The 21,910-nt window shown below is 40.1% G+C and overlaps 1 protein-coding gene across 10 annotated transcripts in view; it reads left to right on the top strand.

Moving 5' to 3' along the window:
* The first annotated feature begins 17,101 nt into the window (after window positions 1-17,101).
* Window positions 17,102-21,910, top strand: part of NKAIN2 (sodium/potassium transporting ATPase interacting 2) — a 1,029,496-nt gene continuing 1,024,687 nt past the window's right edge. For 5 of the 10 annotated variants that reach the window (XR_005196898.1, XR_001819114.2, XM_037731456.1 and 2 more), the window contains exon 1: window positions 17,102-17,504. Coding sequence is in view for 4 of the 10 variants with exons in the window: in XM_037731456.1 (XP_037587384.1) it covers window positions 17,451-17,504 (54 nt within the window). In the remaining 6 variants the exon portion in view is untranslated. The remainder of the gene's footprint in view (window positions 17,505-21,910) is intronic. The other 5 variants (XM_017508800.2, XM_017508799.2, XR_005196899.1 and 2 more) reach the window with 4 other exon arrangements.

Consider the following 21,910-nt stretch of genomic DNA (forward strand, 5'->3'; position numbering starts at 1 on the left):
AGCCATTTTTACTTGGTTAAAAATCAAGGTTTTTGGAAGAAATGTCTACTTCTAAGACCTCTTTACACAAGTCACTTTTTAGTTAAAAAGACTTCAATCATCAGACAATATGACAATTTTGCCACTGTGTAAAACGTGAAAACTGTAATTAACATAAAGCATTTCACAAAAGTATGTGACAATATAAATATCACTTGGGCAATCAAATCATGAAATCCTGTAGGAGAAAGAGGGGGAAAAAAAAAACACTTGGCATTCTATCTTCATAGGAACCATGAAATGTCTTTAATAATTTGGTGTTTCTGTAGCTCTGCTGGAATGAATACAAACAACTATAATTGTCCAATAATTTTCATAACATCTTAAATTAATTATACAAATATTTTCCTAGCTTTACTCTTTTCACCTACATTATAAATATATTCTCTAGGGCATCATTTTAAAATGGCAGTCTTTAGTCCAACAGTGATACCTAATTATATATTGCCATTTGAACAAACATTTACTTTCTATCTTTCCATCCAAGTACACATATTTTAATGAAAATGTATAAAATATTAAATAGATTACATGTATAAGGATATTCCTATATCTTAATATTTAAACTGTGAAAGAAAATAGAACCTTGGGACCCTGAAGTCACTATGCCGAAGGGAAAGTTAAGCCTGGGAATTGAGTCTCACAATACTGTTTTTCTTTTGTTCCTAAACAGATAGCTGTAATTTCACAACCCTATGTCATGACCTCATCCATAAGCCAGGTCCCCATGATGATAAAAAGTCACATATCTCCCCAGAAGGCCTCCTTCACCAATTGGTCACAAGGAAATTTCTTGTGAGCCCCTAAATCTTTCAGGATACATATCCCCTCTATAAACCAGCCCTAAAACCAAGTTCTGTTGAATCTCAACATAACAGTATCAATTACCAGCTTATGTTCACAGGGAGAGAACAAGAACAAGACCAGAAATCATCCCTCCACCTAAACTGAGAAGAATGCATAATTGACTTTTTCCTCTACTCCCTCTTTTCACATGTAAAATATGGATTTACTGAGGTTAATCTGAGCCTCACCAAAATGCAACTATTTGCCTACCTTCCCTTCTTTTGTTTCCCGCTCTTGCTTGCTCTTTCTCCTTTAAATACTGAAGTTCCCAAAACCCCTATTGGAGAAAGCACAGGGCACAGGTGCTCTTGTAGCTTGCCTTTTATTCTGGGCATCTCCTCAACCTTGGCTAAAAAAACCTCTATTTATTGAGAGCTGCCTTGGTCAGTTTTTTTGGCCAAGCGTAAGGCATAATAAAAGTTATTGAGAATCAAAAGTTGCATACCATGTGCTATTTAGAAAAGAAGCCCATGATATACTTGGATCTAAGTATGGTGATACATATGTCACTGTAAAAACTGATAGGAAAAGTGTCTCTTTTATTCTTAGAATACAAGTATTAAGATATCTGCCAAAGGATCTATAGAACATCAAATTCATCATATACATTTACACTGGCAAAGGATTGAAGTAACAAAGGGAATAAATGAATTGATCTGATAATTTAGCATAAAAATATACTTCTGGATGTCTTGGCCTTAGTATACAATACAAAGCAATGATTTCTGGCTGTGGTATTTGGTGGCTTCCAATTGCCCCAGTTCCTTCTTTTCTACATATTTTATGTACAGCCGCTAGATGAACAGCATGGCTCTTGTAATTACTCTGATCAATATCTCTAAGGATCTTCTTATTGCCTATGTGGTAAAAGCCTAAACTCTTCAGACTGACATTCAGACCTGCCATTTCAACAGCATTACCTCTGTTTTCTACCAGGCTCCTGTGTTGCCTTTAAACTGATCTTCTTGCTGAGTCTGGATCTGTGATTTTTCTACCTTTCGGACTTGAGCCAGTTTAAATCCTCTGTTTCTGACTCACGCAGGTGGCAATAAATTTGCCCCCTCAGAACTGCCACAACCTTCAGCCCTCACCTCTGTTGATTTATGACTCTTAATCATTTTTCTTTTTGTTACGGTATTTTTTAGAAACTCTGCCCATGATCACCTTCCAAATGTTAATCCCTAAAGGTGATGTCATATCATGGCAGAAGTAGGAGTAGCAAAGCAGGAAGGTATTTGATGGTCTCTTCCTTCCCTACCCTGACAGAGAATGACATTCTTGCATGGTGGGTGTAGATTGAGGGCAAAGTCTAGAAGAGAATGGTTTTTGCTTCTTTTTTTTCCCCCACAGAACCAGCATGGAGCAGCATGATCCGAGTAAAATTGGCAAGGTAGTGTGGTTGACAGAGTGAAGGGCTGGGTACAGTTTTCCAGTGTCCTCTGGCCTCCTAAGTCATATGTGGACAGTATCTAGAAATCCTCTGTAGCCCTGCGGAACAATCTTTGGTTACACCAACAGTATGAGCAGGAGACTCACAGTTTTCCTGTTGTAATGCCCAAGGAGGAGGTGATTGGGTGAATAGTATTATGACTAATGAGATTTTTATTGCGACTGAACGTCAGTGCTTATGTGGTTTTGTCAAAAAGACATATGTAAAGACAAAAATGTATGACATATGTAAAGAGCACCCGTACTTACCACAGAATGCCTGGGAAAAGACCCATGGCAAAAGACATATGTAAAGAGCACCCATACTTACCACAGAATGCCTGGGAAAAGACTCATGGAAGAATTACTGCATCTTTACCAGTCTGTCCCAGAATGGGTTATGAAGCTGGAGCAGACCTACCAAAGAAGTCATGATGGTATATTCCAGCTCATAGCAACAAAAGGCAAATCCAAAATGTTTCCCACCCTCATCCACCTTCAGATTTTAAAAGGTCAATTTAAATTCACTTTTCCACTAAGGGATGTACCTCTTTTCCTCAAAAAGAAAAAAATATATATTTGATTAGAATACTGTATTTATATTACTGAACATCTTAACTACAAAATCACCACCATGTTTGCATATTTCTTTCTTTCCTCTAAAAGCTCAAAACATACCACTGTGTAAGGATTTTGATTTAATCCTATTATAAGTAAGTATACTATATTTACCTTCCTAAGATTTCTTTGTCATTTTCTAATATTCCATTAAATTGGTGTTTATTAGGGCTGTAGAAGGATAAACTGGGGAAAGCACAGCAAATAAAGAAATATTACAGTAAATGCATTATCTGGAAAGATACTTTCAAGCTGTATAATAAATCTTAATTACACAGAAAAAAAGTAGCGTACATATTGCTATAGCCTCACTAAAATGAATCATTTGTTTAGTCTCATTCTACTGAATGGTTTAAATACTCTATTCCTCATCATAATTGTAGGAAATGAATCCCAACTTTTAACTTGCTTTTGAGTATGTGAAGTAATTCGAATGGATAGAATACGTTCTCTCTACTTGCCTTGTCCACAATATATAAAACTCAAAGTCAAATGATTAATTTTATTATTAAATTTTATTCTGGTTCACTTAGTGCAACAATTTCTTTGATGTTCAATTCACTGGTTTCTCCAAAATATTAGCATAAAGATAACTTTTTTATTTTAACACAATAGCATTAATATTTAAATTTTAGCTTTTACTTATTTTAATTTTCAAGATAGTAAATTTCATATAACTGTGATTCAGTGATTAAAATAGAGGTTTTAAAGCATGGCACTCAAATTCTTTGACATTTCTCCCATTAATAAGTGAGAATTGAGCTCTTCCTTTTTCAAATAGGTAATGTTGTGACCTCCTTATAATTAACAGCATATGGTAGAAGTAGAGCGGTGTGACTTTTGAGGCTGGGTGATAAAAGGCTTTGCAGCATCTACCTTGTTTTTTGGAACCCTGTGCTTGGAGCCATCAGCTGCCTTGTAAAATGTCTGCCTACCCCGAGGGAGCCAAGTTGCAAAGGGAGGACACGTGTAGGTGCTATGCTTGGCAGTTCTAGTCTTCAAGTCCTTCCAGCTCATGTGTTGGACATGTGAGTGAACCAGTCTTCAGATGATCCCTGTACTGAACCATGGAGCCACATCTGGGCTTGGAGTCTTCCCAGCTGAAGCTCCAAACAAACTCTCCCCACACCTCCTCAAATTCCTTACCCACAGAATCTCTGAGCATAATAAGATCATCATTAATGCTGTTGTTTAGAGTGGTTGCTGTACAGCAGTAACCATTAGAATATCGGGTTTAACCTTACACTGATTTCTCAGTTTTTCATGTTAAAAAAAATCAGTTAGCACAGATTAGAGGAAAATAAAGAGACTAACATATGGCTTTTCTAATTTCTAACAAATGTTTTTATTCCTAAAATTGTATGTCACTGCTAACGTAATATAACTAAGGTCCTTACATTTGTAAAATGATTTTATTAACATACTTAGAATATATCATATTAAATATTATTGAAATGTTAAAAATATTTATTAATATATGAAAATGATAACCAGCAAATAGGTACTGAGATCTTAGTATATTCATGATAGCCTATTTGATAAGTAAAATGTACATAAATTACAAGTGAAAATCATTTAATTTAAAAGGATGTATCCCAAGTAGTATTTAACACAGAAATCTGACCGATCAGTCACTGATCATAACTACACCTGTGGTCTTTTTCATGGCATAATCTGTCATCTTTGCTTAATATCTTTTCCATGTTTTCTCTGAAGGCCTATAGTTTAGTCAAATGGATAAACGGATTTTTATTGCTATGGTTCTGTACTACAGAATCTGTCACTGGGTAATTTTATTAAGGAATGGAATTGAAATTTTAAGAGAAATCAGCACAGAAAGGTGGGAGTCATTATAATATATGGTATTTACAGGTCATGGTCCATTCTAACATGCTTACTGGGTTTTTAATAATCATTGAAATGATAATATCCATTACTAGTAAAGGCATAGGGAAAACAGCCTGTCCAACTCCCACACAGATACATTGATAGCACATCCTTACAGTAAGCTTGGTATTGTTTAGCAAGAGCCTTACAATTTTGCTTTCCTCCTTGACTTACAAGTCCACTTCTAGAAATTTATTATAAGGTAATCATTACAACACAGGCAAAAATTTATCTACAAATTTATTTATTTTAAAGTGTGTAATATCGAAGCATTGAAAGCAAACTTACCTGGTTTTCTGTTGCTGCTATAATAAATTACCACAAATTTAAAACTTTACAATTACACATATTTATTATCAATAACACATATTTACTATCTTACAATTCTGCATGTCAGAAAATCAACATGGGTCTCAGTGGGCTAAAATCAAGTTGTCGGCATAAATGTCCTTTTGGAGGTTATGAAGGGATTCCATTTCCATACCCTTTCTAGTTTCTAGAGGGTAGTGTTTGACTTATAGCTCCCTTCCTACATCTACAAATCTCTTTTCCTCCCAGCCTGAAAGACTTTTCTACTGTTAAGGGGTCATTCAATTAGAATTGTGTCCTCCTGGATATTCCAGGATAGTTTCCCCATCTCAAGATTCCTAGCTTACTCACTCCTGGAAAGTATCTTTTGTCCTGTGAGGTAACATATTCACAGGTTCCAATAATTATAGTGTGGCCATATTTAGAAGGCCATTATTTTGTTCACCACAAAAGCTGTAGGTATAAGAAATGAATATGCATTAAATAATTGGGATAATTGGTATTTTATATAGTCATAAATGCTATGTTTTATGCAGAATCATCATAATTAACTATTAAAGTATTAACTGCTAAACATTTGTGATGGTTAATACTGAGTGTTAATTTGTTTGGATTGAAGGATGCAAAGTATTGATCCTGGGTGTGTCTGTGAGGGTGTTGCCAAAGGAGATTAACATTTGAGTCAATGGGTTGGGAAAGGCAGAACCGCCATTAATCTGGTGGGCACAATCTAATCAGCTGCCAGCATGGCTAAAATATAAGCAGATAGAAAAACGTGAAAAGAGAGACTGGCCTAGCCTCCCAGCCTATATCTTACTGCCATGCTGAATACTTCCTGTCCTTGAACACTGGACTCCAAGTTCTTCAGTTTTGGGACTCAGACTAGCTCTCCTTACTCCTCAGCCTGCAGATGGCCTATTGTCGGACCTTATGATCATGTAAGTTAAAACTTAATAAATTCCCTTACATATATGGAAATAATGTTAAATTATACTTAATATGTTATACCTAAATTCTCATATATATGGAAATTATATATATGAAAATTAAGTATTCACATTGTATATATGGAGAGATATACATTTATATATATATATAAATATATATATATAAATAAATAAATAAATATATATATATATATATATATCCATTAGCTCTGTTCCTCTAAAGAACCCTGACTAATACAGATTTTGGTACCAGGAGTGCTTCTAAAGGAACAGAATATTGGGGATGTAGTAATTTCATTGGTTTTAAGGTTTATGGAGTTGGCTGCTTAATATGACTAGACCTCAAAATGCTAAGGACTCTACTAATAATAGTATGGAGAACACCGATAGTCCTTGGCAGGAACTGTTTAGACAGTTATGCAAAATAAGTGCATTTGACACTTCTGATTCATTGCTCATAAGAGGCAAGGAGTTTAGTGACTCTATACATAATACCTTTGACCATATGTGGAGAACCAAGGAACATAATGAAGCTGGTTGTTCCCTCTTAAGTTCAGTGGACAAAGTGAAGAAATAAAATGATGAACTCAGGGATTCTATCTCAGGGCTTTAGAAGCACATATTGAAGTGAGAGTCTTATTGCCTGGAGAGAAAGAGCTAAAACTATGGAAAAACAGACACAAGCTCTTATTACGTGAGTGGCTGACTTGCAATGAAAGGTGCATGCGTAGCCTCACCAGGTGTTTACTGTTAAAGTGAGGGCATTAACTAGAAAAGAATGGGACCCTGCAACTTGGAATGGGGACATGTGGAAGGACCCTGATGAAGCTGGGGACACTAAGCTTGGAAACTCTGGCAAAACGTTTTTTGCCAGAAGAAACAGCTTCCCCATCCCCAGTAGTGACAACATCCTCTTCCCAACCCATGCTGACATCAGCCTTTCTACCTTTATCTGAGGAGATAAACCCTGTGCCACCTAAGGCAACAGTGATGGCCTCCCCTGAGGAAGTTGCCTGGCAAGATAATGTTGATTATCCTCAGGATCCACCCCTGACACCCCGTTTGCTTCAAGACCTATCTCTAAAGTCCCAGTGGACCCCTAGAGGCAAGATTGAGATGGCAACCCATGAGAAAGTGCACTACACTCGAAAAGAACTGCTGGAATTTTCTAATTTATATAACCAGAAATCTAAAGAACAGTCATGGTAATGGATGATAAGGGTGTGGGCTAATGGTGGAAGGAACATAGGGTTGGATAAGGCTGAATTTATTGATTTGGGCCTACTAAATAGGAACTCTGCATTTAATGTTGCAGCTCAGGGAGTTAAAATAGGTTCTAATTATTTGCTTGGTTAATTGAAATGCATATTAAAAGATGGCCCACTGTGAGCAAGCTGGAAATGCCTGATCTCCCTTGGTTTACTGTAGAGGAAGGGATGCAAAGGCTTAGAGAGACTGGGATGGTGGAGTGGATTAGTCACTTCTGACCTATCATCCCAGCTGGGAAGGTCCAAAAAATATGCCCTTGACAAATGCCTTGCGAAATAGATTTATGAGGGCAGCACTTGCATCTTTGAAGAGCCCTGTAATTGCTTTTTTCTATATGTGAGATCTAACAGTGGGAACTGCAGTCACTCAACTACAAAATTTGAATACAATGAGAATAATTGGATCCTGAGGTGGCAGGAGCCAAGTGGCAGCACTCAACCATCAAAGGCCAGATGGGTGTAGCTACTGTAGCGGACAGCCAGAGGCAAAGCAGCAATTAGAATAGTCTGACTCATGTAGACCTCTGGCATTGGCTAATTAATCACAGTATTCCTAGAAGTGAAATTGACAGGAAGCCAACTGCATTCCTACTTAATTTAGATAAGCAGAAACTTCTAGGGCGAATGTACAAAAGATTAATTTGAATTACAGAAACAGAATCATGCCCCTCAATCATTTTCCTAACTTGACCCAGTTTACAGGCCCAGAATCCCTTGAACAAAGGAGAGTCCAAGTACCCTTGAGGAAGGACCCCAATACATTACCGACAATTTATGAAGTGAATCTTTCTCCCATCCTTCCCCAAGGAAACTTCTGGCTTTTTACCAGGGTAACTGTGCAATGGGGAAAGGGAAATGATCAGACATTTCGGGGACTACTGGACACTGGCTGAGTTGATGCTGATTCCAGTTGATCTGAATTGATCTGAGCTGATGTTGATTCTAGGGGACCCAAAACGTCACTGTGGTCCTCCAGTTAAAGTAGGGGCTTATGGAGATCAGATAATTAATGGAGTATTACCTCAGATCTGACTTACAGTGGGTCCAGTGAGTCCCTGAACTCATCCTGTGGTCATTTCCCCAGTGTGAGAATGCATAATTGGCATAGACATACGTAGCAGCTGGCAGACCCCCACATTTGCTCCCTAGCTGGTAGGGTGAGAGCTATTATGGTGAGAAAAGCCAAATGGAAGCCTTTAGAGCTGCCTCTACCTAGAAAAATAGTGAATTAAAAACAATATTGCATCCCTGGAGGGATTACATGGATTAGTGCCACAATCAAGGACTTGAAAGAAGCAGGGATGGTGATTCCCACCACATCCCCATTCAACTCTCTTATTTGGTCTGTGCAGAGGACAGATGAATCTTGGAGAATGACAGTGAATTATCATAAGCTTAACCAAGTGGTGACTCCAATTGCAGCTGCCATACCAGATCTGGTTTCATTGCTGGAGCAAATTGACACATCTCCTGGTGACTGGTATGCAGCCATTGACTTGGCAAATACCTTTTTCTCCATTCCGGTTCATAAGGCCCACAAGAAGCAATTTGCCTTCAGCTGGCAAGGCCAGCAATATACTTTTACTGTCCTACCTCAGAGGTATATCAACTCTTTGGCTTTGTGTCATAATCTTATTCAGAGAGATCTTGATCATTTTTTGCTTCCACAAGATATCACACTGGTTCATTACACTGATGACATTATACTGATTGGATCCAGTGAACAAGAAGTAAACACACAGGACTTACTGGTGAGACATTTGCATGCCAGAGGATAGGAAATAAATATGACTAAAATTCGGGGACCTTCTACCTCAGTAAAATTTCTAGAGGTTTGGCGTTGTGGCATCTGTTGAGATATTCCTTCTAAGGTGAAGGATAAAGTTGCTGCATTTGGCCCCTCCTACAACCAAGAAAGAGGCACAACACCCAGTGGGCCTATTTGGATTTTGGAGGCAACACATTCCACATTTGGGTGTGTTACACCAGCCCATTTATCGAGTGACCCAAAAGGCTGCCAGTTTTGACTTTGGTCCAGAACAGGAGAAGGCTCTGCAACAAGTCCAGGCTGTCATGCAAGCTTCTTTGCCACTTGGGCCATATGACCCAACATATCAAATGCTGCTTGAAGTGTCAGTGGCAGATAGGGATGCTATTTGGAGGCTTTGGCAGGCGCCCATAAGTGAATCACAGAGGAGGCCTCTAGGATTTTGGAACAAGGCCCTACCATCTTCTGCAGACAACTGCTCTCCTTTAGAGAGTCAGCTCTTGGCCTGTTACTGGGATTTGGTGGAAACTGAATGTTTGACTATGGGTCATCAAGTCACCATGCGACCTGAACTGCCTATCATGAACTGGGTGCTCTCTGTCCCATCTAGCCATAAAGTGGGTCATGCACAGCAGCATTCCATCATCAAGTGGAAGTGGTATATATGTGATCTAGCTGGAGCAGGTCCTGAAGGCACAAGTAAGTTACATGAGGAAATGCCCATGGTCTCCACTCCTTCCAACTTACCTCCTCTTGCTCAGTCTGCACTGATGGCCTCAAGGGAAGTTCCTATGATAAAGTGACAGAGGAAGAGAAGACTAGGGCCTGGTTTACAGATGATTCTGCACGATATACAGGCACCACCTGAAAGTGGACAGCTGCAGCACTACAGCCCCTTCCTAGGACATCCCTGAAGGATAGTGGTGAAGTGAAATCTTCCCAGTGGGCAGAGCTCTGAGCAGTGCACCTAGTTGTGCACTTTGCATGGAAGGAGATATGACCAGTTGTGTTTTTATATACTGATTGATGGGCCGTAGACAATGGTTTGGCTGAATGGTCAGAGATTTGGAAGAAGCATGATTGGAAAACTGGTGACATAGATATTTGAGGAACAGGTATATGGCTGGATTTCTCTGAGTGGTCAAAAACTGTAAAAATATTTGTATCCCATGAGAATGCTCACCAAGGGCTAACCTCAGCAGCAGAGGATTTTAATAATCAAGTGGATAGGATCATCTGTTCTGTGGACACCACTCAACCTGTTTTCCCAGCCAACCCTGTCATCACCCAATGGGCCCATGAACAAAGTGGCCATGGTGGCAGTGATATAGGTTACAGATGGGCTCAGCAACATGGACTTTCTCTTACCATGGCTGATCTGGCTACGGCCACTGCTGAGTGCCCAATTTGCCAGCAGCAGAGACCAACACTGAGCCCTCAATATGGCACCATTTCTCAGGGTGATCAGCCAGCTAACTGGTGGCAGGTTGATTATACTGGACCTCTTCCAACATGGAAAGGGCAGAGGTTTGTCCTCACTGGAATAGACACTTGTTCTGGATATAGGTTTGCCTATCCTGCATGCAGCGCTCCTGCCAAGACTACTATCTGGACTTATGGAATGCCTTATCCACCATATCATGGTATTCCACACAGCACTGCCCTCTGACTGAAGCACTCACTTTATAGCTAAAGAAGTACAGCAGTGGGCTCAGGTTCATGGAATTCACTGCTCTTACCATGTTCTCCATCATCCTGAAGCAGCTGGATTGATAGAATGGTGGGACGGCTTTTTGAAGTCACAATTACAACACCAACTAGGTGACAAAACTTTGCAGGGCTGGGGCAAAGGTCTCCAGAAGGCTGTGTATGCTCCAATATATGCTACTGTTTCTCTCATAGCCAGGATTCATGGGTCCAGGATTCAAGGGGTGGAAGTGGAAGTGGCACCACTCACCATCACCCTTAGTGATCCACTAGCAAAATTTTTGCTTCCTGTTCCCATGACATTACATTCTACTGGCCTAAAGGTCTTAGTTCCAGAGGGAGGAATGCTGACACCAAGAGAACAGCAAAGATCTCATTAAACTGGAAGTTAAGATTCCCACTTGGACACTTTGGGCTTCTCCTACTTTTAAGTCAACACACTAAGAAGGGAGTTATGGTACTGGCTCTGGTGATTGACCTGACTACCAAGATGAAATCAGTCTACTACTCCATAATGGAAGTAAGGAAGATTATGCATGGAATACAGGAGATCCATTAGGGCATCTCTTAGTATTACCATGCCCTGTGAGTAAGGTCAATGGAAACTACAACAGCCCAATCCAGACAGAACTACAAATTACCCTGACCCTTCAGGAATGAAGTTTTGGGTCACTCTACCAGGAACAAACACACACACACACACACACACACACACACACACACACACCCTGTTGAGGTGCTTGCTGAAGACAAAGGGAATACAGAATGGGCAGTTGAAATAGATAGTCATCAATACCAGCTACAACCATGTGACCAGCTGCAGCTATGGGGACTGTAATTGTCATGAATATTTCCTCCTTTTGTTAAAAACATGTTTGTGCGTGTATACACTTCTAGTAAGAAAATATCTTCATTATGTTTCCTTTCTCATTTATCATGTGACATAAGATTTTTTTGATTTCATATCAGCATTTAAGTATTGTTAACTTTATGTAATAGTTTTGGGTTGAGGATTGGTGCATTTTCATTTTTATGAAGGACAGTTGTATTATGTTAGGTGTAATTATTACCATATTATTGTCTGTATTTAAAGATTATGTATGATTTCAGGATTTGTATATGGGTTAAAGTTGACAAGGGGTAGACTTGTGATGCTTACTGAGTGTCAACTCAATTGGATTGAAGGATACAAATTATTGATCCCAGGTGTGTCTGTGAGGGTGTCACCAAAGGAGATTAACATTTGAGTCAGTGGGCTGGGAAAGGCAGACCTATGGGGATTCACTTAGGGTGGTGGCAAAAATATTAAGAGAAAAATATTGAAGAATGTTATAGAACATAGTATCAAACCCTTTTGGAAGGCCTAAGGGTTTTTTCTATAGTTCTTGACTGAAGGTAGCCAGAGTCTCTTTGCAGCAGCCAGAGAGATTAGGGCACAAATACAAAGGAATGTGAGTAGTTTACCTAGCTAGCTTATTTACTCATGTGGTCTTCAACCTTTGAGCTGGATGACCCTCTCAGGGGGAGGTTGACCAAGGATATTACCCACTAATGGTGTTTACTTTGGGCATTGGAACCTGTCCTTTAATCTTTAACCTCTAGTGGTGTTGATTCAAAGTTTTTGTCATTTAATGTGTACTGAATAAAGGCCGAAGAGGCCAGAGTGGGAAGGCCAGTGATCCTAACTGTTTACAACACTCTCCAGGGTGCCTATAAGCCACTTGGACACGCTCAGTAGAACTGGCAAAGCATAATATCCAAGTGTCAGTGTATTTTATTCATCTGTCACTGAGTCAGGGTCTGCAGGACAGACCCCCACAGGTGGTGACCCTGACACAGACCCACCCTTAATCTGGGTGGGCACAATCTAATCAGCTGCCAGCATGGCTAGAATATAAGCAGACAGAAAAATGTGAAAGGAGAGACTAGCCTAGCCTCCCACGCTATATCCCTGTCCTGTGCTGAATGCTTCCTGCCCTTGAACGTTGGACTCCAGGTTCTTCAGCTTTGGGACTTGGACCGGCTCTCCTTGCTCCTCAGCTTGCTGACAGCCTATTGTGGGACCCTGTGATCATGTGAATTCATACTTAATAGACTCCCATATATATATATATAATATACATAATAGATAATATAAACTCCCATATATAAAATATATAATATATATATATTCCATTAGTTCTCTCCCTGTAGAGAGCTCTAATACAGCATTGTTCTAAAAGTTCTACTTAGTTGACATTTACTTAATTCTCCCAAAAACTCTATGATATAGGTGATTACCCTCCTATTTTATAAAGAAGAAAACAAAGCACAAAGAGCTAAGTGATTTGCCTAAGATTACATAGTTGATAAATGGCAGAGCTTGGATTATGAAACTAAATGTCTGGCTGCAAAGTCCATGAATTTAATAATTTGGATATGTGCTTTTGGTCAATTGTTAAAAGAAAAAAAGGCAGGTTAAAATATGTTGTGCATATCACCCTATTTTTGTTAGAAAATGGTTTGTATAAAAATGACATTACCTCTGGATGGAAGAATTTGTAGTTATTTTCTTCTTATATGCCATTCATATTTAAAATATATATGATTTTCCTAATCGTTATCCAAACAAGAAAAAAATCCATGCTAATATAAAATATGTAACATATACACTGAATCAAATGTCAGTTTTGTGACTGTAAAGATATGATTATTTTGCATCCTATGCCTGTATCAAAATGTCTCCTGTACCCCATAAATATATACATTTACTATGTACCCACAAAAATTTTCAAAAGAACTAATTGTTGCTTTTATGCTTTTAAATTAATGAATGGAGACAATAAAATGCAGTTAAATTGCTTAGCAGAGTTGCAAAGCCAAGCTTGAGCTTGTGGTGTAGCTGAAGTGATTGAGTGTTAGCAGTCTGGAACTCCACTCACTTAGTGGCTGTGTGCCTACTGCATTGCATGAGTTGTTCTGAGAGATAAATGAGATAATAGATCTAAAACAACCTTGAAAAGTACTTTAAAACAGCATGGCAGCGTGAGGCAGATGGAGGTGTGGAATATGCAGCACATTTTCCCCATAGAAACAAGGCAATTCACAATATTATGTCACATATTAGTCAACAAAAGGTATGACACCTTATATAACTAAATAGTTTATGACCTTATTTCTAAGTGAAAATGCAATCAACATTCAAATTGGAGACATCTCTCTCCTTCATGTACATTATGGAACTGTTGGGATTCTCTTTTTAGTCTCTTCTACTAAGACACTCAGTTCCAGGAATGATAGAAAACGGAATAGGAAGTGCGTAGCCACATTAAGTTATGGAATTGCATCCATAACTAGGGTGCCCTTTCATAAGTCAGGCATTGCCTATACTGTATGTAAAGGATGTGATGCCAGTTTAATTTAAAGATAAAATATATGTGATTATTCTTAAATATTTTTGTCATCACTTTTGTATAGAATTCCAAAATGACAGGGAATGCATATTAAAATAAAGGACTATGGTACAGTAGTTTGAAAAGTGAATTTTAGTGTCTCATAGTTGTGCCCTTCAAATTCTAATTCTGCTGCCAAGAACAGGTGCATCTGTGATAAAAATATTTGATTTCTCTCTTAGTTTGTGTATCTTTAGAATGTGCATTGTATCAGCTCACAGGTTTCCTGTGATAAATGAATGAAAAGATGTAGGTTTAGTACATAAGACAGTAGTTGCACATAGTAAATGTTCAACATTAAGTGTTTGTAGTTCACACTTCTGAGAATACTGTGCCAGTGATGTCAGATGAGGTATCAAGGCCCCTGGAGAATGCCTTAGGTTGTGATTCTCAAGAGGCAGTCTCTGACACAAGGATTTGAGTGAAGTGGTTTATTTCAGAGGTGATTTCAGGAAGTAGTGGTACAAAAGCAAGGAGATGAGGCATGGAAGGGAAGGAAGGCAATTCAGAGTGCATGAATGAGCCAGTTACTACTCTGGGCACCTAGGGCTCAACCCCAGTGGGGACCATAATGGTGTATACTAGAACATGTCTCAGGTTTTCCCATCTGTGGTTTGAAGAAGTTGGGGTACTTACCACCAACTCCCATCCATTCTTGGGTGAGGGTAGCTCTTAGGGCTGGAACCTTATTGTTCAGCCAAGCACCTCCTATGGCTAGAAAACAAAGTGTCCCAAGTGATTACAAAAAGGTTAGCATGGACTGAAAGGGCATACTCCAAGAACTATGATGAAGCACTGCCAGAGTCCGCTACAGATAGCATTCTGCTTTCCTATACAACCTAAAGATTACGTAGGCTATGGCTGGTTGCAGCGAAACCTCTTCAGAAATATGGAGGGATCCACATAAATGTGTTGTTCCTATGATAAATTTAAGAAAGTAACGGAATGCTTTTGACAATATGGCAGCAGCTTCTTGAATAGTCAATTAACTTACAGCTTTCTGTTTGGTAATGCAAAACACCTGTAACCCTAGCAGGTACAGGACAGCTAATGTGTATAAAGACAGAATAAGAACAAGGCTTCAGTTTTACCAAAAGTTGTGGAGCAGTTATTACCTTCGAGGCCTTGCAGTGCCTAAGAGTACATATGGGGCTCTTGGGAATTTTATTAAACACTGAAAAGCATTTTTCAGAAGAAAAGTCCCTTTACAAATGGGGCAATTAAAAGCAGACGTTCTCATTATAGCAATAAAATATCTGTGCTCTATAAATTTAACAGTTAATCCCTTTTTGGCTCTCTAGGACTGACAAATCGTTTCTGAAAATTCAGTACCAGGCTTCTGGAGAATAAACTCTCTCTGCCTTATTCAATTTCTTTGTATTTAGTCATTCTGATACGTCATAATATTTATTCAAAGGAAGCAATCATTTCATTCGGGATCCTTATTTGTGGTTCCCTGCATAACTTATCCTTTACAAATGCCATTTTTCTCAGTAGGCACCAAGTTCCACTTGCTACAGAGCTCTCTGCTCCATGTGGTTTCCTCATCTTAAGCTCTTAAGAAGCATGCTAGGGAGTTGGTTGCTATTTAGCTCCCTAAACCATTCTCTTATCAATCATGGCACTTTACCCCAATAAGCCAGTTCTTTAGTGGATCTCAACAAATAATCTTCACTTCCTGGAAAAGTTAGGATTGCTTTCACTAGCTGCCCAGGGCTATAAAGGAAACTAAGTCCTAAATACCCACGCCTCAGGGGCAGCCATCTGCGCCAGCATGTTGCACCCTTCAGCTTTCAGCCCGCAGGTGGCAGCAGCGGACTCCAAAGCCTGTCTCTGCAGGTAGCAGCCAGTGTTGAGGCGGCTCGAGCTTCTCCACTAGGAATCCACACCCAGCCGGAGGGTCTGTGAGGCTGAAGTAACTGAGTATTAAAATGGTCTCCGACTCTAATATTTTAAGTGAAAACAAGCAACAGTTTGAAGCAGCAACAGCAACTCATCGCATCCCTATTTGCTCCGGTTGTTAAATTTTCCCAACTCCAGCAGCAACTCGGTCCCCTTCCCCAAGCAGGGTCTGCTCCGTAGCTCTCCGCGCTCCGGCCCTTCAGATCCTCGGCAGCCGGGTGCTCGGCGGCGGGCGGTGCGTCCGGGGCCACCGCACCCCTTCTCCTCGCCACCTCTGGCCTCTCCGCCACTCGGGCTTTCCGGTCGATCTGGATGCCTCGGCTGCACCCCTATTCCAGGACCCCAGCCTCCTTCCCTAGCCCTCCTCTTCGTCCCTTCACCCGCGAACGCGCACACACACTCGGTTCGCTCCCGCGGAGTGCCCCGCTAGGTTCCCGGAGCAGGACCGACTCCAACCCAGCACGCCGCGGTCATGCCACCCGGACTCCTCGCCCCGAGGCCCCAGTCCCCGCCTTCGCGCCGCTCCTTTCCGCCTGGACACTGCCGCCAGCGGCCGCCTGGGTGGCAGCCCCAGCCGGCCTCGAAGTTGACCCCCTTGGAAGGGGCGGCGGGGAGCAGGTTGAAGGATTCGTTGTAGAGGAGGATTCACATATCTGGGCGAGGGGAGGGGCCGCGCCGCTGCTGGGACGCGGCACGGACCCGCATCACTGCGCGCAGCAGCAGCCGGGGACCGCGGAACCCGGACGCCCCCGCCCGGCCCGCGCCCTGCTCCCCGCCCCGCCCCCGCCCGCCGGGCCCTGCAACGCAGGGCGCAAAGGAGCCGCGGGCTGCGCAGAGAGGCGGGCAGCGGCCCGCGCGCGCTTCTGCCGCCCCCGGAGCTTGCGCGCGGAGAGCGCCGGGCGAGCGCGCATCGGGCGGCGGCCGCGCCGGGGGGCGTGAGGCGAGCGGCGGGGGCGAAACTTCGGGGGCCAGATGCCCGAGGGCGCGGCGGCGCTGCCAGGCTGCCGCTGCTGCCCCTGCGGGCCCCGGACGCGTCTCCGCAGGCGGCGCTGCCCGCGGCGCGGCGTGTGCACCGAGCGAGTGAAGGTATGTGGGGCGGGCGCGGCTGGAGCTGCCGCCGCCGCCGCCGCGCCAGCAGGTCCTAATGCCTGTCACTTCCCAGGACGCTGGCAGCAGCAGCCCGGAGCCCCCGAGCCCTCGGCAGGTTTGCCTGTCCTTCCCCGCGATCTGATTGGATAAAGTGGGGGCTCGACGGTGGCCGACGTGGGACAGTCTGTCTGTGGCAGGGGTCTCGGAAACCATGGGTTATTGCAGTGGCAGGTGCACGCTTATCTTTATCTGTGGCATGCAACTGGTAAGTGACACTTGAGTCCCCTTATTCTGTAATGTGTCTTTGAGATAGTGGGCAGGGAAGTGCAGTAAAGGGTCTGCCATTGACTAGAATGGAAGAAAAAAATAGAGGGTGACAGATATATTGCTTATATTTAAAATGATTTCAGGGAGACGCACTCTGGGGTACAGGAGAGGTGAGCCTTTCCGCTCCCACCTATTTCTGTCCCTTTTAAGACAGTTTGGCAGGTGCGGGTTAAACTTGTCTTTAATGTCTTTAGGCAAAGCAAGATGTAGCTCTTGTTCTTTATGCTTTGCAGTCCTATTAATGTAACAACGTGATTGTCACCTACAATTTACTGTACAGGTGTTAAACAGAGAAACATGGAATTTTGGACTTTTCTTCTCTATACTAATTTTACAGTATCATTGTTTCTTCACAGACATGAGTTTTTTTTTTTTTATAAAGAAAATGTTGTCTTTAAGTATAATGCTCTAAAAAAACCACTATTTAAGGCAGATGGTATCCTTACAACGGTCTAATATAGAAGTCAAATTGAGTTTTTAAAGTATGCAGATGAACAGAAATACTTAGATGAACTCAGCAACACCATTGTCATAGATGGAAACAGTAACCTTTAAACCACAATTATCACAGACAATTCCAAGAAAAAATATTCTGTCTTTCATTATGCATATTATTGCTCCTGAAATAGATATTGTTGTCTGATCCTATAGGATGGAGAATTATATGTACTTTTTGAGGAATGTTGTACAGTTCAAAGAGGCAAGGAACCAGTAATGGAAAACGTCATGTCTCTGAATTTCAATTCCCTAAGGGCAGTGGAAGGAGGGTTTAAGGAGAGAGTTGAGAGGTGAAAAATATGCCACAGTAAGTGGTTAATTTGAGGTAGGAGGTACTTGCTCACACTTGTCATTAAATAGCTTTTCTTAGAAAGTATAAATTAACTGAAATGGCCATCTGCATTTTCAACAATTGTTTCATAAAGGTTGAAGTGACTACAAGGCAGAAGATGTTTGAGTGTCCGATCAGTAAAGTGTTCCAAAGAGCAAGGATTTGCCATTGAAACTGACAGATGAATTCCTTAAGTGTTCTTGTTTATCAGTTGTCGTGAAGCCCATGAGTGTCAGTTATTGTTGCTTTGTTTAATATTTAGCTGAACCAGTGCTTTTTGTTGTGTATTGTCTCCGGATGTTTTTCTTTCGCATGGAAGTTACCTGAAGGTGTCTATTTTGGTCTGTGAATTAGGCACTTATGTATTTGTTTGTAAGAAAAAGGAGATGGAACTATAAATATAATTTTCAGAATGTAGTAGTTTCTCAGTGATGTGTAAGCTAGTTTATTTTTCTGTACCACAGATTCATATAAGTTTTGCAATAAGGGGTTTTTACTCTTAATCATAAAGCTAACCAGAACAATGAGGGAGTTTACTTTGTGAAACAACCCATTAGGCCAAGTATGCCAGACTGCATAAAGGTTTTCAAAACATTCTTATTTTTATATATTATTCAGAAAAGAATACATTTGCTGATTCACTGTGTGAAAGCATAAAACTGTGAGAATGAGTGGGTGTATAGATCATTCTTATGCTTTCAATTTAAAATTTGAAAAATGTGATTTAGCTTCTAATCATTTAATATAATAGGGCTTTCGTATGGCAAATGTGTGCACTAGATCTGTGTGACATTTTGTGTGATGAATACAAACTCCTCAAGAACTTAATTTCAGAAAAAACATAAATATCCCAATAGGGAAGCTAAATATTCAAAGTAGAATGATAAAGCTAAAGGTTCCTTTGTGTTTTTGTGTGCCCACAGTATGGACACATGCTGTTGAGTACATGCATGCATCCATACATGCAATGGTGTCTTGGAGAGTTGCACCATCACTTATGAAACAGAAAATCTGAATCATAGTTAAGTTATCTAACAGAATAGACAGCTATAATATAGAAGAGCGCAATCTAAGCAAGTGTACATTGGAATCCTAAGGAGTTTTGTGTTCTATGAAATCATGTGATTTTTCCCATTCAGACTTTATGTGCCACCAGGCTAATATAATTAGCAGCCATGTTAATGCAGATGCAGAACAAAAAACAAAGGACAAAGAAAATCCAATTGTTTTAATGGGGTGAAATGATCACACCTCAAAGGACCTCAGAGATTCCTGGTTAATTATTGCTTTTTGGAAATACAGTATCTGATTTTAAATAAATTCTTTTGCAAATTAATGGTTGAAAAGCCCTACACTAAAATATAGGCGGTTGTATATGTTTTCCTTTTGCTCTCAATAGATTTTTGAAAACTTTTTATGTCTTTGTGCCATTATGAGTAGATTATTTTACAAATAAACCAGGTTTCTAGACTAAGTTATGACTCATGTACTGTCGACTAAAATAAAAGTTTACCCAGTTTTGTTTACTTCTAAAGTATTTAGTGTGTGTTCTTGTAACATTTGGGCATCTTTTTTTGGTAACTGTACAGGAAAATCTTAGATTTATTAAAATCAATTGAGGCCAAAGAGAGTCTAAGTTAGAAATTTCATTCAGTTTCTTTATTACGTGACTTTATTAAGGTTCTGGAAACATTAATCTCCAGTCCTCTATGCAGAGTATTTATGTTTTGAATAAACTTAAGGGAATGTTTACGCCTATACCAATTTGCAGCTAATCTTAGGAGAGAATGAGGTGGCTTTTGGTATTGTGGATATGGTGACCTCATTTGCTAGGTTATTACCAGGGAAGACATGATGTTTTGACCATTTAACAATTGAGGGACAGAGACAAATGCTCCAGAGAAATTTGCTGGTCAGAATTCTATATCTGTGCTTTAAATTAGTTAAATATACATTTAATTTAATGCTTGGCAGAGTACCAGTAAAGAGAAACATGTTCTCTTTTCAGAAATCAGGAAATGTGTTTATAAAACAAGAAACTAGAATCCATACCATAGAGATTTGATACAAAACTTCCATTTTGTAAAAAACTGCTTTCATATATATCATAAATTAAAATCTTTGAGTTGTATGGTCATGCCAACTTCAGATATTAGGGTGATTCCTATGTAAAAGAGTATGATCTCTGGAAACAGGTTTATTCCATGTGCAGAACCCAGAGCTTAAGCTCATAATCTCAAGAAGGTAATTTTCTTTTTATCATCGCTGTCCTTAATACTCAGAAACTGAAGATTTCAGATAGTAACAAAAATCATCACTGAATTTGCAGTTTTGGCTGTAGTGGTATAGGACAAGAAGTATTTAACTTCTTATTTACTAACCTTCAACAGGTTGTAAATGTTTTCGCATTCCCCCCCCATGCTTGATTGAATCAGAGTACTTTATATAAATGTTGAAAAAATTCTGATATCTCTTAGTGTGAAAAATTGTTGTTAAAATATGGAAGAATATAACTTAATTTAGACTGAAAAGAAGGATTTGTTTTCAAGTAGAGAAACTCAAAATCACCTATTTTGTGCATTAGACCCCTGGGTGGCACAAAACATGTCATAAACTATTGAAAGAAAGTTTAGATTTATACTCCACAAATTAAGACTTGAAAATGCCATCATGGCCAAGAGCTGTGTGAAATATTGCTAAATTGGAGGAGGTGCAACTAACAATTAGGTTAGTACACATTGTGTGTGCAGCTGTGTGGAGCATGTTTGAAACTTGATTAAGAATGACATGTTGCTTTCTATGGCAGGATTGCTAACCATTTTCAAAGGTATACAGTTTTTTCCTTAAAATGTCACGAGTGTAGACTAAATGAAAAACAATTTTATTATAATTATGGAATACTTCAGTGATTGTAATTTTATGCTGTGTTCATAATCATGTGCTATTTTGTTACTTTTTAGAACATAAAGTATTGCCATGAAGTAGCTTGAAAAGTGCAGGTAGAATATTAATGATATTTCTAGGATACTTTTGACAAGTTTGACAGTTCTTCAGAAGTTTAAAACTTTATCTGCCACAAACCTTCCTGGTTCAGAGAATTTTAACTTTTTAGGATTCAGATGCCATCGATGATAAAATCTTGAAGTTATTAACCAAACTTATGAAGAAGACTGAAAATCCCCATACAATACAAACTTGTCATGTAAAAATATGCTGAGTTTGCTAAGTTGTAAATGATAACTTTCATTTTTTTTTTTTTTTTTTTTTTGAGACGAGGTCTCACTCTGTCGCCCAGGTTGGAGTGTAGTGGCACCATCTTGGCTCACTGCAACCTCCGCCTCCCAGGTTCAGGCAATTCTCCTGCCTCAGCCTCCTGAGTAGCTGGGATTACAGAGTGTGCCACCACACCCAGCTAATTTTTTTGTATTTTTAGTAGAGACAGGGTTTCACCATGTTGGTCAGGCTGGTCTCCAACTCCTGACCTCATGATCCACCCACTTCAGCCTCCCAGAGTG

Source organism: Cebus imitator, unplaced genomic scaffold, assembly GCF_001604975.1.
Source record: "Cebus imitator isolate Cc_AM_T3 unplaced genomic scaffold, Cebus_imitator-1.0 Scaffold400, whole genome shotgun sequence".
In the NCBI taxonomy this organism is placed as follows: Eukaryota; Metazoa; Chordata; class Mammalia; order Primates; family Cebidae; genus Cebus; species Cebus imitator.